The sequence below is a fragment of the Platalea leucorodia genome (assembly GCF_965183815.1).
Source record: "Platalea leucorodia genome assembly, chromosome: Z".
NCBI lineage: Eukaryota > Metazoa > Chordata > Aves > Pelecaniformes > Threskiornithidae > Platalea > Platalea leucorodia.
Window position 1 is genome coordinate 9,561,044 of NC_138858.1, and position 15,317 is coordinate 9,576,360.

General features: G+C 44.0%; 1 protein-coding gene across 20 annotated transcripts in view; it reads left to right on the forward strand.

Annotated features, from left to right (window-relative positions):
- CELF4 (CUGBP Elav-like family member 4) overlaps positions 1–15,317 on the forward strand; it is a gene marked incomplete at both ends in the record, with an annotated part of 696,584 nt that overhangs the window by 602,053 nt on the left and 79,214 nt on the right. For 7 of the 20 annotated variants that reach the window (XM_082337389.1, XM_082337406.1, XM_082337396.1 and 4 more), the window contains one exon: positions 13,146–13,274. In XM_082337389.1, the coding sequence (XP_082193515.1) occupies positions 13,146–13,274 (129 nt within the window). Of the gene's footprint in view, positions 1–13,124; positions 13,275–15,317 lie in introns of all 20 variants that reach the window. The other 13 variants (XM_082337400.1, XM_082337408.1, XM_082337398.1 and 10 more) reach the window with 2 other exon arrangements.

A 15,317-nucleotide genomic window follows, 5' to 3' on the forward strand; every position in this document is an offset into this window, starting at 1 on the left:
ATTAATTTTGTTTCAAGTCTGTATTGTATTAAACCACTAAGAACATAAGAGCTGCTGGTTTGGGTTAGACCAAAGGTTTGTCTAGTCCAGCATCCTCTGCTCCAGTAGTGTCCATTAGAAAGAGTAAGAACAGGGCTTTTATAAAGAGTGACCCTTCCCTTAATATCCTCCGGCTTCCAGCAGACAGAGATTTAGTGACTAAGATAGATATTGCATCTGGATCTTCATCTTTAATAGCAGTGAGTGGACAGAACCACCACTAATCTGCCTCATTCTCCTTTGAGCTAATTTATGACTTTTGCATTCAGCAACATCCCATGGCAGAAATGTCTTTCATTTGTTCATATAGTGTGTGAAAACGTACTCTCTTTTGTCTGGCTGAAAACCACAGTCATTCTGCTTTATATATTTTTATTTTGAGGTTATTAAGACAAAGTCTTTTTATTCCTCTGAGGCAATACCCTGTAACATTTCACCACTGAAGATTTCCATTTCACAAGAACTTTGGCCTCTCCAATTCAAAGTGGAAGCACATTCGTGAGACATCAGTATTTCCCATAGAAAGAAAATTCTATTTTTCATCCAGTTTCAGTCATTTCATTGTATCAGTGTAATTGAGGGTGACAGCAACAAAAATAACAATAATAAAGAAAAGGAACAAAAATCCTACTTAGGCACCCTGGGAAGAACTGGAGAGAATGAATGAAAGTTTCACAACAGCAGCTTCTTCCTCCCAGCTGGGCTATGTCATGTCCCCATCTTATCGTTTAAATGCCTACAAGGCAGATGGTATTCCATATAGGAAAGGAGCCCAATTCTCACCTTCATTTTTATCTATAAAATGCCCAGACTGGGACTTCCACCTAGATAAAGTGGGACTGGTTTAAGCAAAGATACACTATCTTTTTAGGTGATCTGCCTTGTGGGGAGAAAACGTCACTTTTAAGGTCTCCTTGCAGTCAGTGGGATGTCTGAAGGATTAAATGGGTGGATCCCATTTAAGTTCAGATCTTGAACTAACCGCATGCAACTGGGCACATGTACTGCATGCCCAGTTCCACTGCTCACATCCAAAGGCAAATCCTTACAGGATTTCAGCTCTTGCTCTTTAAAGCAGGGTGAAATTATATTTCTATTTCCAACCTCTTTATTTTTCTGCTTATAGTTACAGGCAGGACTGTCTCTTTCCATGCTTACATACGCAGTCTGGCACACTCCACTTTTGATTTTAGCTGCAGATTCCAGGTACAAGCGTCAAACAAATAATACACAAAACTTCTATGTGAAATACGGCTTCATAAGTGAAGTGAGCATTAGGCCTGGAGCTGTATGATGTAGGAAAGGTGTTATTGAGACCTATGAGACATGCTGCTTGGATTCCTTTATTATTATTGTAGTCTTTTGCCTCTCCTTCATTTTCTTTGTTTGCAGACGAGGGGATGGAGAGGAAGAAAGCCAGCAAGTTTATAAAAGCAAGAGAGAAAGGAGTTGAGGCATTTTGTGGAGATCTTTAATGACATTCTGTATAATTTGAAAGTGGGGAGGGAAGAGGGGAGAGAAAAAGGGAATTAGCAAAAAAACTGGCAAAAGAAAAGTGGAATGTGGAGAGAAGCATGTGGATGAATTTTAATGCAATCAGAAAGCTGTAATAATGGTAATAAAGGAATATATTCAGACGTCAAGAGAGGGAGAAGGGAACAGGACCCGCGACGCCAGAATTTAAATTAGACATAGGCGTATAATTCTCTCTTCTCCCCCCCTCTTTCTTCAAATGAAGGAAATGGAATTTTTAAGCACAGCGAAATAGAGATTAACAATTGGCAGGTTTTCAGCCCTTTGTCTTTTGGCGAATCCCATTTAATCACCGTCTTTAATATTAAGGAGGCTGTGGCCGTGCAGGGCTGTCTCAGGCTTGGGGGAAAAGGGATGATATACAGAGGAAAAGAGAGATAACACTTAGGTTCAGGCAATTGTGAGGAAGTGTTTCAATTACCTCCACTGAAGTCTTTAAAAACTGAAGTTTAATTTGATCTGAAATGTCGTCACAGCTCCTGTAAGAGAAAATACATTCTTCCCACCCCCCTTCCTGCTGTTCCAACAGTCCTCAGTGCTCAAGGCTGGACTGCTACCACGGATTAATGTCCTGGCCTTCTAGGCTTCTGGAAAGGGTTTCAAAGCCCCGACAGGTCACCAGTGAGATGAGTTTAGGAACTGAAACTTATTTTCCTGACATACCAGCCTTGACACCACTGACCCTGCGGAGTTTGTCAAGAAGCTTCTAAGATTTGCTCTGAATGAGCGTGAAAACCAAATGGCCCTTCAGGCTCAGCCTCAGCCTTGTGTGGCCACCGAGTGAAAAGGGGATGTTACACATAAGAATTAAGATGTGTTAAATTCCCCAGAACCAAAGGCTGTAGGAGTTGTATTCAAATCTGAGCTGCCTCTGAAAGATAATTGTAAAAGCGTGATGTAAATCCGTGCTCATCTGAGGTGTCACTTGATAGTACAAGACAGTCTTCTCTTTCACCTCTTTCTGCAGGAAATCCATCAAGCTGGGCCAGGGAAACATCCGTAGATTCGCAGGAGGAAGAAGCTCAAACAGTCATGGAAAATCCTGCAAAGTTTACTTACAGCACAGCTGTATGCCTCCTCACTTTGATGCTGGGCCTCCTTAGGTGCTTTTCTCCCATGAACATTTCCAGGGATGTTCCCAGGAAATGGGAACTGTAAGAACAGGCTGCTAATATCTAGGGAAAGAGGCATGATTTTTTTTTTTTTCATGATTGGAAGGCTGATTTGAAGTCAGATATTCTTCCTATTGTGGAGGGATGGTGAAGAGAAAGTGGGTGTTTGGCCTATACATTGAATTCAGAAAGATCAGATTTTGACTCCTGAGTCTTTTCCTACAAAGCATTGCCTCATGAATCTTTCACAGAAATATTCCAGTTGGGTGTTTCAGATAATGAATAAACTTGGAAGAATTATGATCTGCCAGACACAAATCAGGCAGAGTCTTTGTGCTTTGCATGACACCAGGTTTTAGACTGCTCTCTCACCACCAGCTTTCCTAAGGAAGGGCTACTAATAAAGTGGGTCGTTGTGAGTTGTTTTCCCAGCTCAATATCAAATACCGTAAAACCTGTCATTTAAGATCTGCACAGGGAATAGCATCTCTTGGCAATGGACAGTTGTGACGGCGCTGTTCAGCAAGTCAGAACTACTGATATTTGTCTTGGGGTTATAATATTCTCAGCTGTACAAGAAGATTCTGCTGTTAAAAGAATCGTTTAGGCTATGTCTTCATGGCAAGGTTTGCTTGGCTTGTTGCCCAAGTTTTGTCCGTAACCTACGCTGTATCTGCACAGAGGAAGTCTGAATGTGCTTTCATCTGAACTGTCCAGATGAGGCTGTAGGTTTAAGATTAGATTTCACTTCAATGCAGGTAGACAGCAGGACTTGCCACAGGAGCACAGGCCAACCAAGCCCAGACAGCATTCATCCTCCTGGCCCAAACTTTCTTCATAGAATCATAGAATGTCCTGAGTTGGAATGGACCCAAAACGATCATTGAGTCCAACTCCTGTGGCTGCATAGGACAACCCCAAAATTCACACTGTATTTCTGAGGGCATTGTCCAAATGCTTCTTGAATTTTGTCAGGCTTGGTTCCGTGACTACCTCCTGGGGTAGCGTGTCCAGTGCTCCACCACCCTTTGGGTGAAGAACCTTTTCCTAATATCCAACCTAAACCTCCCCTGCCATATCTTCCTGCCGTTCCCTTGGGTTCTATCATTGGTCGCCAGGGAGAAGAGACCAGTGCCTGCCCCTCCTCTTCCCCTTGTGAGGAAGCTGTAGGCTGCGATGAGGTCTCCCCTCAGTCTCCTCTTCTCCAGGCTGAACAGACCAAGTGACTTCAGCTGTTCTTTGTACGGCTTCCTCTCTAAACCCTTCACCGTCTTCATGGCTCTCCTCTGGACACTCTCTAGTACCTTTGCATCCTTTTTATACTGCGGCACCCAAAACTGCACACAGTACTCAAGATGAGGTCGCACCAGTGCAGAGTAGAGTGGGACAATCACCTCCCTCGACCGGCTAGCAACACAGTGCACCCCAGGACACGGTTGGCCCTCTTGGCTGCCAGGGCACACTGCCAGCTTCTCCATCTCCACCCGTTTTTTGTCTTAGCTCTACACTTTAACCATCCTGCTCATATGCCTGCTCTCCCAAACAACTTCTGGACATGGTTTAGCAGCTGCTGCAGACCGAGGACCTCTTCCAGTTCCCTGTCAAGCAGGTCTCTCTGCTCAAGAGGATAGAACTGTAGTATGGATGAGGACCCTGAAAGTAGAGAATAGGCCCAGACACATTTAACTTAAAAACATAATCTTAGACTTCAGGTTCATGAGTTAGCAACATGTTAAATTTCTTTCCAGTTGCTCATAAGACCAATAGCAGCCAACGTTTGTGTTCTCTTGGACACGTGCACCTAGATCACTGTGGCACTGTCTTTAGGGATTATACGACTGCAGGACATGAAAATTTCTCCCTGGAAGATGACTCCAAGATCCACAGTTGTCATTTGCAAAAACAGGGCTTTCAATTCAGAACAAAACCCTGCCTTGACTTACCCCCATCATAGACTCCTTTTGTATGAACAAGGAGTTGGAGAAGCTCCAGCTGCTTAAATCTGATAGAAACCATCAGAGGGTTCAGCCATAGATCTGACCACCAGCCTGCCAGGTGCCTTTCAGTATTAATCCCAGAGCTCCCTGTATTCCTGGCTTATGGCAAACACCAAGGAATCTCAGCAATGCCCAACTTTGCCTGGTGCAAGCAGCAATTATTCCTTTTGCAGATGGGGAAACTGAGGCTGCCTTTTGCTCTGGGTAATTTATGTAGCCCATATTTCCACTGAGGCCTCTGTCTTTGGCAGAGATGTATTGTAAGTATTTAGTAACAGTAACTACGTGGTCATCCATCTCTCTGGTATCAGGAATAACAAATCACACTAAAGAAAAAGTGATTTTGCCTTCCACAATATCCAGACCACGGCTTGAGACAGGACCCAGGAGTCCCAAATACCAGTCTGAAATGTATAGACAGAAGCTTTGGCCAAGCTTTTGCATATCCTCATGGGTCCACTCTTCCATAACTGGATCAGGAGTGATTTGCACTCTCTTCCAAAATGAGATCGAGGACCTGTCAGTTGCAAATAGTCTGTGGCATGTTCAAAATGAGCAAAAGGAAGCAGTTCCTAACACAATGCATGATTAAGCTGCAGAACATTTTGCTGCAGGATGTGGTGGATGCTCACAGTTTACACGGGTTCAAAAGCCCACTGAACAATTACATTGAAGAAAGACACTTCAAAAACTATTACATATGAAAAAATGCTTCAGACTCCAGATGTCCCTAAACTGCAGAGCACTGGAGTGTAGGAGAATATTTTGGGGGATTAAGAAAATTGCTTGCCATGTTCTTATACTCTTTCCTAGATATCTGCAATTGGCCATTGCCAGGAGGCAGCACACCAAGCCAGACAGACCCACTGTCTCTCATACAGCTGTTCTTTCACTCTGTAAACAGGATCCATGTCCAAGTCAAGGCCTAGAGTGCAGCCAAGCAATTAAATAAGAGAAATCCTTCAAACGAAGTCTTTCGGATGCAACAGTGGAGAGTAACACACCTGTGGGATGAAGCTTCCTTCTTTGTGCAGGAGAATTATGTTCCCACACCTGGGCTTATATTCATTTGCGCTTGTCCCCATCACACAGCTGTTCAGATTAGCTGTTATTCTCCCTAGCCTGGGTGTCTCAAAGCCTCTGTCTCCAGCAGTTGGAGACCAGCAGCTGTGCAATCATATCTGCTAACGTGTGGGATATAAAGAATCTGTTAAGTAAAACCAAACCAGGGAGGGAGGAGGGGAAGAGATCAGCACAAAGAAATCGCTCCTGCTAAGATGTGATTAGGGATGTCCCACAACACCCAGCTGCAAGGAACAGGTGAACTCAGCAAACATTTTAAAGCCTGCAGCAGAATTAGCCCCTTGTGGGTGTTGTTTGATGTGGGGAGGGGGAGTGAAAAGGGGGGAATTAGGAGCTCGTGCAGGTGGAAGGAGGGTTCAGTTGCTATTGTTTGGAGTTAGGTAACGGTAGGTTTCTGTTTTTTTCCAGAGTGGGCTGGGTTTTTAGTTGTTGTTCTTGTTGTTGTTTTTTTCCCCATCCTAATTTTTGAAACACCTCCATTTTACAAGGTTCATGTATTTTCCAGCAAGGTACCACGGAGAAGATAATTAGCTAATTTACAATTAGCTACAACAGAATTCGTAATCGCTTCCCCTGTGGAAAGGGCTGTAATCATCATCATGGAGCTGTAGGACTGCTGTGAAAATGGCAATAGGAGTGTGCAGCCCAGGCCCCAGGAAATGCCCTGCTTTTAGCCTATTGATTCGCCTGATTAACACAGGTTGAGGGGAGCAGCAGGGCACTCCGGCTCAAGAGGGGACCCGGTTTGAGCTTACAGATTTGAGTTCAGAGCTCAATCCAAACTTTCATAATGTTCAGGGCACCTGCGACTCACCCCTCTGCTCTATAGGTCCTCCTTTCTTTGGCCTGAGGATACCTTGTCCGTGACTCTCTGAATAAAACCTCCAGGTTTATAGCTCTTTTTCACCACTGTGACTGGCAGATTCCAAGTCCCACTGCATGGACTTGGGGGTACCGGTGGATGAAAAGCTGGACATGAGCCAGCAATGTGCTCTCACAGCCCAGAAAGCCAACCGTTTCCTGGGCTGCATAAAAAAGAAGCGTGGCCAGCAAGTCGAGGGAGGTGATTCTGCCCCTCTACTCCGCTCTGGTGAGACCCCGCCTGGAGCACTACATCCAGCTCTGGAGTCCTCAACACAGGAAGGACATGGACCTGTTGGAGCAGGTCCAGAGGAGGGCCACAAAAAAGATCAGTGGGATAGACCACTCCTCTTATGAAGAAAGGCTGAGAGAGTTGGAATTGTTCAGTCTGAAGAAGGCTCCGGGGAGACCTTATTGTGGCCTTTCAGTACTTAAAGGGGGCTTATAAGAAAGATGTGGACAAATGTTTTAGTAGGGCCTGTTGTGATAGGACAAGGGGTCATGGTTTTAATCTAAAAGCTGGTAGATACAGACTACATACAAGGAAGACATTTTTTATGATGAGGGTGATGAAACACTGGAACAGGTTGCCCAGAGAGGTGGTAGATGTCCCATCCCTGGAAACATTCAAGGTCAGATTAGATGGGGCTCTGAGCACCTGATCTAGTTGAACATGTCCTTGCTCATTTCTGGGGGGTTGGACTGGATGATCTTTAAAGGTCCCTCCCAACCCAAACTATTCTATGATTCTGTATGGTTCTATGATAGACATGCTCAGTGCCACCCCCTCTCTGGGCTCTGCTGAGGAGGGCTCTGCTGAGGACCAGTCAGGAGAGCAAGCAAGAAAGATCTGCTCTGCCTCTTGCATCCTCTTTGGTAGATGTACCACTTGGTCCTATGCACTGGCTTTTTCTTCTTACCCACACGTGCACAGGAAACTTCTCTAGGATGCTTGTTTTTTCTGTCATGGTGCGAAGGAGATAAGCTAAAAGGCCTTCCCGGTGCCTGGACCAAGGCACTGCAGCTGGTCCCTCACTGTGTGTGCAAGCAATGTTTGGGGAGGAGGGGAATAGCTGCAGGGACAGATAATTATTAGCTATATAAATGATGGAATTAATTAGCATCTGGTTTCTGAAATGAAGCCATACAGCAACCTGGTCCTGATGCTTAGAAAGCCAAACACATCGAGTAACATCAGAGATCTGCTCTGGTGGATACCACACACATAAGATGCTTGTTCCCATACTGAAATATGCAAACGCCAGTTTTGTTCTTGCATGAAGAAGCACACACACTATCTGTGTGTGATGCCCTGACAATGAACTCAGGATGAAATAGGGGAGCTCATAGCTTTTAGAATAGGGGGTTTTGTGGCTAGAAGGGAACGTAATGATGTTCCAGTTCACCCTCCTAATTAGCCTGGGCCACAAAGGTGGTAGATCTGTCCCTCTTTATTTCCAAGGCCTTGGATATGATGTTCTAGATGGTAAAGCTGGCTTATGCTCTCCTGATACAATGATTCAACCTCTTTGTTTTGCATGAGGAATACAAGAACACAAGTGTATTTATATACTCTTATCTAAATGTACCCCCACGCGCACACATACATTAGCGAGAGCTGTCTGGATAAACACAAACCTGTGTCATGTCTCTCTGTGAGTGACCCTAATTTTCCCCTAGTCCCTCCACAATTGCTGTGATTCTTGTTCTTGTCCTCTTGCTCCACAGAAGGTCAAACATCCTGCATCTCATTGTCCCTTCTGTCTCCTTAATTAGTGCCCATCCTCCCCCTTCTCCCCCTCACTCCCATGTCCCCCTTCCCATCTCCTCTCAGCTCTTGGTTTGCAATGCTCTATTATTTCACCTTTCACACATGCCACCTCCTTCACCGGGGCCCGTCTGACACCTCTGTCTTACGCTTATCATAGAAACATAACATTTAAATACAAATAGAACAAGGAATAATTTAACCCCTATTTGCACTGGGGAAGGTGACGAGACTTCATATAAACACAGCCAGGGAGATTTATAGATGCTGTATATTTAACTGACAAGTTACATTTCTTCACCACTGTGCCTTGCAGCCTGATGAGCGCAAGCCTCCACAGCTGGCAGGGCGGCCAGGAAGAGGGGAGCCTGGTTTCATTGGGATAATGGCAATGTCACCAAAGGGTCACCTCTGGGGACTCTAGTTTGCCATTGCTGCGGCCTTTCTCTCCTTATGCATCTTCCTGGGAGGAACAGGAGGTGCTGCCTCCTGTTGGTTGTTGATGGCAAAATGGGATAGGCTTGAGCTGAAAATTTTCAATATTATGGAAGTGCCTCAGGTCACTCATAGTGAGGACTTCATCACGCACCAGCAGAAACTTCCTCGGCTCTTCTGAGCACCACAGCACAGAGAAATAGCCATCCATAGTTATTTCCATGAGCCAAGCAGGCATGACGGACTCAAGTTGTGGGGAAAGACTGATAATGGGGTGAACACTAACTAGGGAAAACAAAAAAGTGTGGAGAAGAGGCTTACATGGACGCCATATTCAGCCCCCACGCTGTGGAACAGTGTCATAGCTCAAACTGCTGCTGTTAAGGATTGCCTGTACAGTGAGACTAGTGAAATTTCTTCACTAATATGTAATATTTGGGAGCGAGATAGAAAGTGAAACTGTCACTTTGGTGTGTTAGTAGGAAGAAATTTGGACAGGCACTTCCTGACAGAAGCAAACGGGAGGTGCTCAGATGTGCATCAATACTTCATACATGGCCATGCATGGCCTTGAGGAAACTGCACAGAATAGGTTGTCGTCACACCTGTCTTTAGACATGCTAAACAAGCTCACTGTCTTGATTTCTCTCAGAGGCTGCTCCTCATAGCTGCCCGCCTCTGTTGTGTATGAGAGGACGGTACTGCGAGGTACCCTCCCTCTCCCATGGCCATGGGCCAGCTCAGGCCAGAGGACACAGTCATGCCCACAGCTCATATTAGGCTCATCCCGGATCATGGGCTCTTACTCGGCCTTTTTTTGTCCTTCCCTTCCACCCCTGGACAGTGGTATTTCTGTTCTTGACTGTGTGTTCACTTTTCCCTGGGGCCCGGGTCTTAGGGGGCCTGGTCTGAAGGTTTTTTGCCCCTCAGTCCCACAATCTGAAACGGGATGATAGCGTCAAGCTTGGCGATGGAGGTCATGGGGGACTGAGTCTGCCCAGTGCTCTGAAATTCAGATGTGGGTCCTGAGATGCATAGATTTACAATAGTGTCTTGCTGAAAGAGGAGGAAGCATGGGACTCAGAGGGGTGCTATGGGTGGACCACAGGTGGTAGGGATGGACCCTACAGACAAGCAGAACTCAGGGACAGCTAGATATGGGGACTGCTCCAGGTTTGTGTGCAGCCTAAACCTCTGTTTTCTGTAGGATGTTCAGATATATTTACAAAGCAGAAGTAGTTGCCCTGGTGCAGGACATGTCTGCTTTTTGTTTGGGACCTGGAAGAACAGTATATGGGGGCACTCAAGGTGTGAGAGGCTTATACAAGCCCATTAGAGGATAAACTCATTAGCCAAGACCTGGAACATTCTGAATGGTCCCAGCTCCTGGACCCTTCCCTTTCTCTTCCCACCCAAGATGTGCAAGGGGTGTTGTTAAAACACGCTGCTGAGCTCCCTGGCAGGGCTGGGACATGAAAGGTAAATGCAGCACTTTGTTAGAAGAACCTCTCAGAAAAAAAAACTTGTTAAACTGACTCATTTTTTATCAGCCAAGTGTGTGATTGTGTAGATTTCTGAGATGGCAGATGTGACAAATGATTCCCCTGACAACCCAAGGTACAGTTTTTCAGGAGAGAGACAGGGCACTGATTTGGAGACGGAGCTGGAGGTGATGTCCAGGCAGTGCTGAGCCCTGGCTGACTATGGGGGGGGGGGGGGGGGGGGGAGGAGGGGGGTGTAGGCCTTCCTGCCACCTCCCCTGGAGCGGCTGGACCAGCAGCCGCTGGGGAAGGTGGTCCTCACCCTTGGCAGAGCCAGTGTTCCTGGTGGTCTGATGGCCACCTTGTGGGCAGCTCACTAAAGCACCACATCTTCTGCCAGCCAGCTCTGGGGACAGGCATCACAATTCCTAATATCCTGCAGAGATGCAGAAAAGGGGGCTAAAATTAAAAAAAAAAAAAAAAAAAAGAAGAATACAAAATTAAGTGGTTCCTAAAACACCTGGTTTTAGCTTTGCATAAACTAAACCGACAAGGCAGTTTCAGGCCAGTTCCACACTAGAGAGTTTTGCTGACAGAGGAGGGATGTGATTTTTTTTTAATGATACATTTATATTAGCAAAAAGCCTGGTGAAAATACAGTTACACAGCTATAGGAGTGCTTTTGCTGATGCAGCTTATTTCAAACAGGGGAAACTGTATAAAGTACAATATAACAGATTCTTCCTCTGTGCTGGAAGTATTTACTAGACACAAGCTTTCTAGGCAAAACCTTTTGTCTGTGGTGTTCCCAGTTCATTCCCACTGCTCTGCCCCCTTCCAAAAATATCTCCCATCTTCCAGCACAGTTAGTCTCATTTACTGGGTGAGTTTTCCTCCAGTATCTGGACAACCATTGGAGTTCGGTCTGGGCTCTTTCTCCAAGGCTTTGTCTAGCCCTAGATTGAAATATGCCCCACAGGGCACACACTCAACTTCAGTAGGTGCCTCTCTAAGGCTTATACCTCACCTCTGAGAGTCTCTTGCAGGTCAGTTTGGCCACCAAGAAAACAAACCTTTCAGATATCCAAAGCACCTTCTCTTGAGGTGGGGACAACCTACATGATGTTAGTTAGGCCTTTGTGCATCATTAAAGCCTGAAACTTGTGTTGCCAGCAAAGACCTTGAAAAGTCCCTTTGTGTAATCAATTCCAACATAAGTAAAGTATTTCTTGCTTCTAACGTGTCTATCAGAAGGCTATCCCCATTTTTTTTCCACTACCAGAAATGCACATGTACCCTCCTGAATCTATTTTTCCTACCATTTCAGCAGTCTAACTGAAGGCAACATAACTCCTCATTTTCTGTGGGCAGTACACTTTTCGTTCACGTGGATAACTCCACTGCAGGATTGAAAGCTCCTAATATCCTCTCTCGATATCCACTGCATGAAAAATTATCCTCATCCAAGGCTATAAAGTAATTTTCCAATTTGCAGGTGCATCTTGGAGAGGGGAATTTTGATCAAACACTGGTTGAAGCAGAACAGATTGCCTACACCAATGATTTCTTGGTGAACAAAAGTGACATAGATCGCCCAATTAATCAGCCAGAAAAGGATTGTTACAACCAATGTTTTGTTCAGCTTTAGGTTAACATGTGCATTAAAAATAAATAAATTAAAAAATCAAACTATTTATTTATTTATTTACATATATTTATTCAAATTGGTTACATCTGCTCTGTAAACTGCTCTGAAAAAAACCTCTTGGTTTACACATTTACATAGCATTTAATGAATGATAAATAAGACATTTATGAATCATGTGCAAATGGCCTGTTTACATACACAATGTAAACTATGTAAATTTCTTTTTTTTTTTTTCCTTGGTGTAATGGTACTAATCTCTGAACATAAACTTGATCTAGAGGCATCACTTGGTACCCTCTGAGATGTTTCTACCAATTCAACGATCATTAGTTTGGTCTGTTTTCACCAACACTTTCTGAAGGTGTTTCATTCTGGACTGAAGATCTCCATATTTGGTATAAGTCCAAGTATAAATAGCCTTCTTCATTCAAAATACAATTATCTACTAGCAGACCAGATCCTGCTTTGACATGAAATACCACCTGCTTGAGCTGTCTCAGATATTAGTAATCATGTAAGTTAAATGTAAGTTTCAAAAAACAATATATGTTTCAAAAACTTCGGGCTTATTTCAAATGAACTTTAAAAACATATTAAAAAAACTCATCCAAACTTGTAGGTATGTGTCTGTGAGTGGGTATGAATGACAGATCTCCATTTACAGGCTGTGGCTTCCGTTATATCCTGATTTAAAACAGCTTATGCTAAACATTTTTTTTCCTGCAGCTTATTTAGTATTGTGAGGGCTACTAACTTATGTTATTTTTCATTTGGACTTTATTTCTGTATGCTATCTTTATCCACATTCCTCTTGGATGGCAGTCTGAGCAATGTTGTCCTTTCAGTTACTGCAAGCTGACTGCAAAAATTGATCAGAAAAAGCTGATTTGGAAGACTTCAGTGCCTAGATTTTGAGAAGCAGCTGAAGATTTTATACATAACCAAACTTTTTTGCGCTTTTGGGGTTTTTTTGTTTTGTTTTGTTTTTTAAATGGTTGAACTATTTTCAAGTACTTATTGAAAGTCAGATGCTATTAAGGTTTTTTGAGCCAGACACCTGAAATGACTAGCAGCTTCTGAAATATGTCACCTCAATGAAATCACCGTTTGTTTTGCATGTGATACTGAGCCATCTTGGCTTTCACATCCCTCCTGAAATATGGTAAGCATCTCTTTATTTTGTTCCAGAAGACAGAAAACTCTTTGTGGGCATGCTCAATAAGCAGCAGTCAGAAGACGACGTGCGCAGGCTATTCGAGGCATTTGGCAACATTGAGGAGTGCACAATCCTTCGGGGACCCGACGGCAACAGCAAAGGTAAGGTGAAGGCTTATGGCACACTCTGGCCTTAGTGTCAAGCTAGACCTGGCCTCATTGTATATATCATTTTCTGGTGTGACAAATTCACTAGGTAGCCTCCAGGACAGCTTCTTACATTAGGAGAGGTCACATTTGCCAAGGAAGGACATTTCTTTGCTGGTTACTCTCTGCTTGTGCATGAGAGGAAAAAGATGATTGCACTTAAAACCACATGCCCTGCAACGAGCTATGTCTCGTTGTGTGCAAGCTGATGCCTATTGCTGTTTGCTCACAGGGCAGAGACTCCCCTCTGAATACAGGGCCTTTACATTCGCTCAAGATGTGCTCTCCCCACTCCATTGAACAGGTCAATTCTTTCTTTAAAGCCAAGGTTGCTACTTTACACTACCGTCTCTTCTTATTTCTCACCCACCAACCCCAGGTCTTCCCCTTCTTCAGTTGTTTTTTGCATAGATACACACCGACCAGTGACCATGATTGCAAGGGTACAGGTGTTGATTTAAATATTACACTCAGTAGACATTTACTGTTTGAAACATACAAATGCTTCATTACAAAACCAGATGCCTTACCTCCTTCTGCCACTTTTTGGCATCACTTGTTACCTGGATAGCACAACACCCTTTTCTACAGTCCAGGTGTAAGAACGAGGCTTCCCTCTTGAATGTGAGGGTCATTTTTTTTCCCATCACTCTCTAGACAAAGTAACTTCAATTTGAATAGGAAGCCCACTTCTCTTGACAGTATAATGTGTCCATTAAATATTGATCTGCATACAATATATCATAAACTCTGGTGGAATGTGCAGCACCAGGGAAGAGACCAGTCCTGCTGATGCAGTTCATATCTCACTGGATATTTTGACATGTGACAACATCAACCAGCATATTTTTGCAACAGAGAGGCAAAAAATCCAAATCACAGTGATACACTGGAGAAAGATATTGCTATTCCATAAAATCACTGGCAGCCAAAAAAGACTTCACACCAGCATTATAGGGCATCTGTTTGATATAAGTCAGCAAAACTCAGCCTTCCTGATAATAAGTGGCTGAAAATAAACTGTGGGCACCTTTCTTCAATTGTATGGCTACTTTAGTTTCATGACAGTCAGACAGGGGCTGCCCCACTGGAAAGCGGTAAGCTAGGTTGGCCTAGAAGAGCTCCAGCCATCATAACAGTAGGCAGTTAAGTACTCCATTCACTGAACAAATCAGTAAATTGGGGAAAATAAAAAAAAAAATGTGTCTGTCTGCCTCCACCTGGAATTGTATGGAACAAAATCTAATGACAAAGGAATTAAACAGAGTAATAATAAAGGCAATAATGTCTGAGATCTATAAGAAACAGGTTCCAAAGGAGATCCAGCCCACAGACTTTTATTCATATTTGCTCTGTCTTTTTTTTTTTTTCTTAAATAATTTCATTATAAGTCTGAATCTGAGTGGCAGCTCCATATTGCTAACCAGTTTAATTATTAGTGCTAGCGGGCTGCAGTCTCAGGCTTGCATTTCACTGAGCTGTTCAGGATCAATACTGAGCCTTGACAGAGTTAATATTACCAGCTTCCATTTGCTGGTGCTATTTCTGAGAATGCGAAGCTCCTAATTTACACACACAGACTTACATACACGCACACAGAGCAGTCAATCCAACAGAAAACTTAAGGCTAGTGCCCTTATCTTAGGAGACAGTCAGGCAAGCCACAACTCCCACAAAGTTATTCCCAGTCTGTAATGTTTTCCATCTGCTAGAAACCAATATGCGACACACATTGCTTGTGAGCTACTTATTTTGGGTAAAACCCGTAAGGCTTAAATTCCATCTAAACTGAGATTTAAGCAGATTGTCTAAGTGCCAGATAGCAATCGGATCCCACAGACTTCAATCCCACCCAACCTATAACGTGAAGCCCCACCAGGCATCCCGGTGATGGGCTTGTAAGTCCTCCAGGTACCTCAGTGCAGGCAACGCTCTCAGAAGGTAGGTCACAGCTTCCCACTTTAATGCCACCACAGTCCAGTAACAGCCAGAAATACC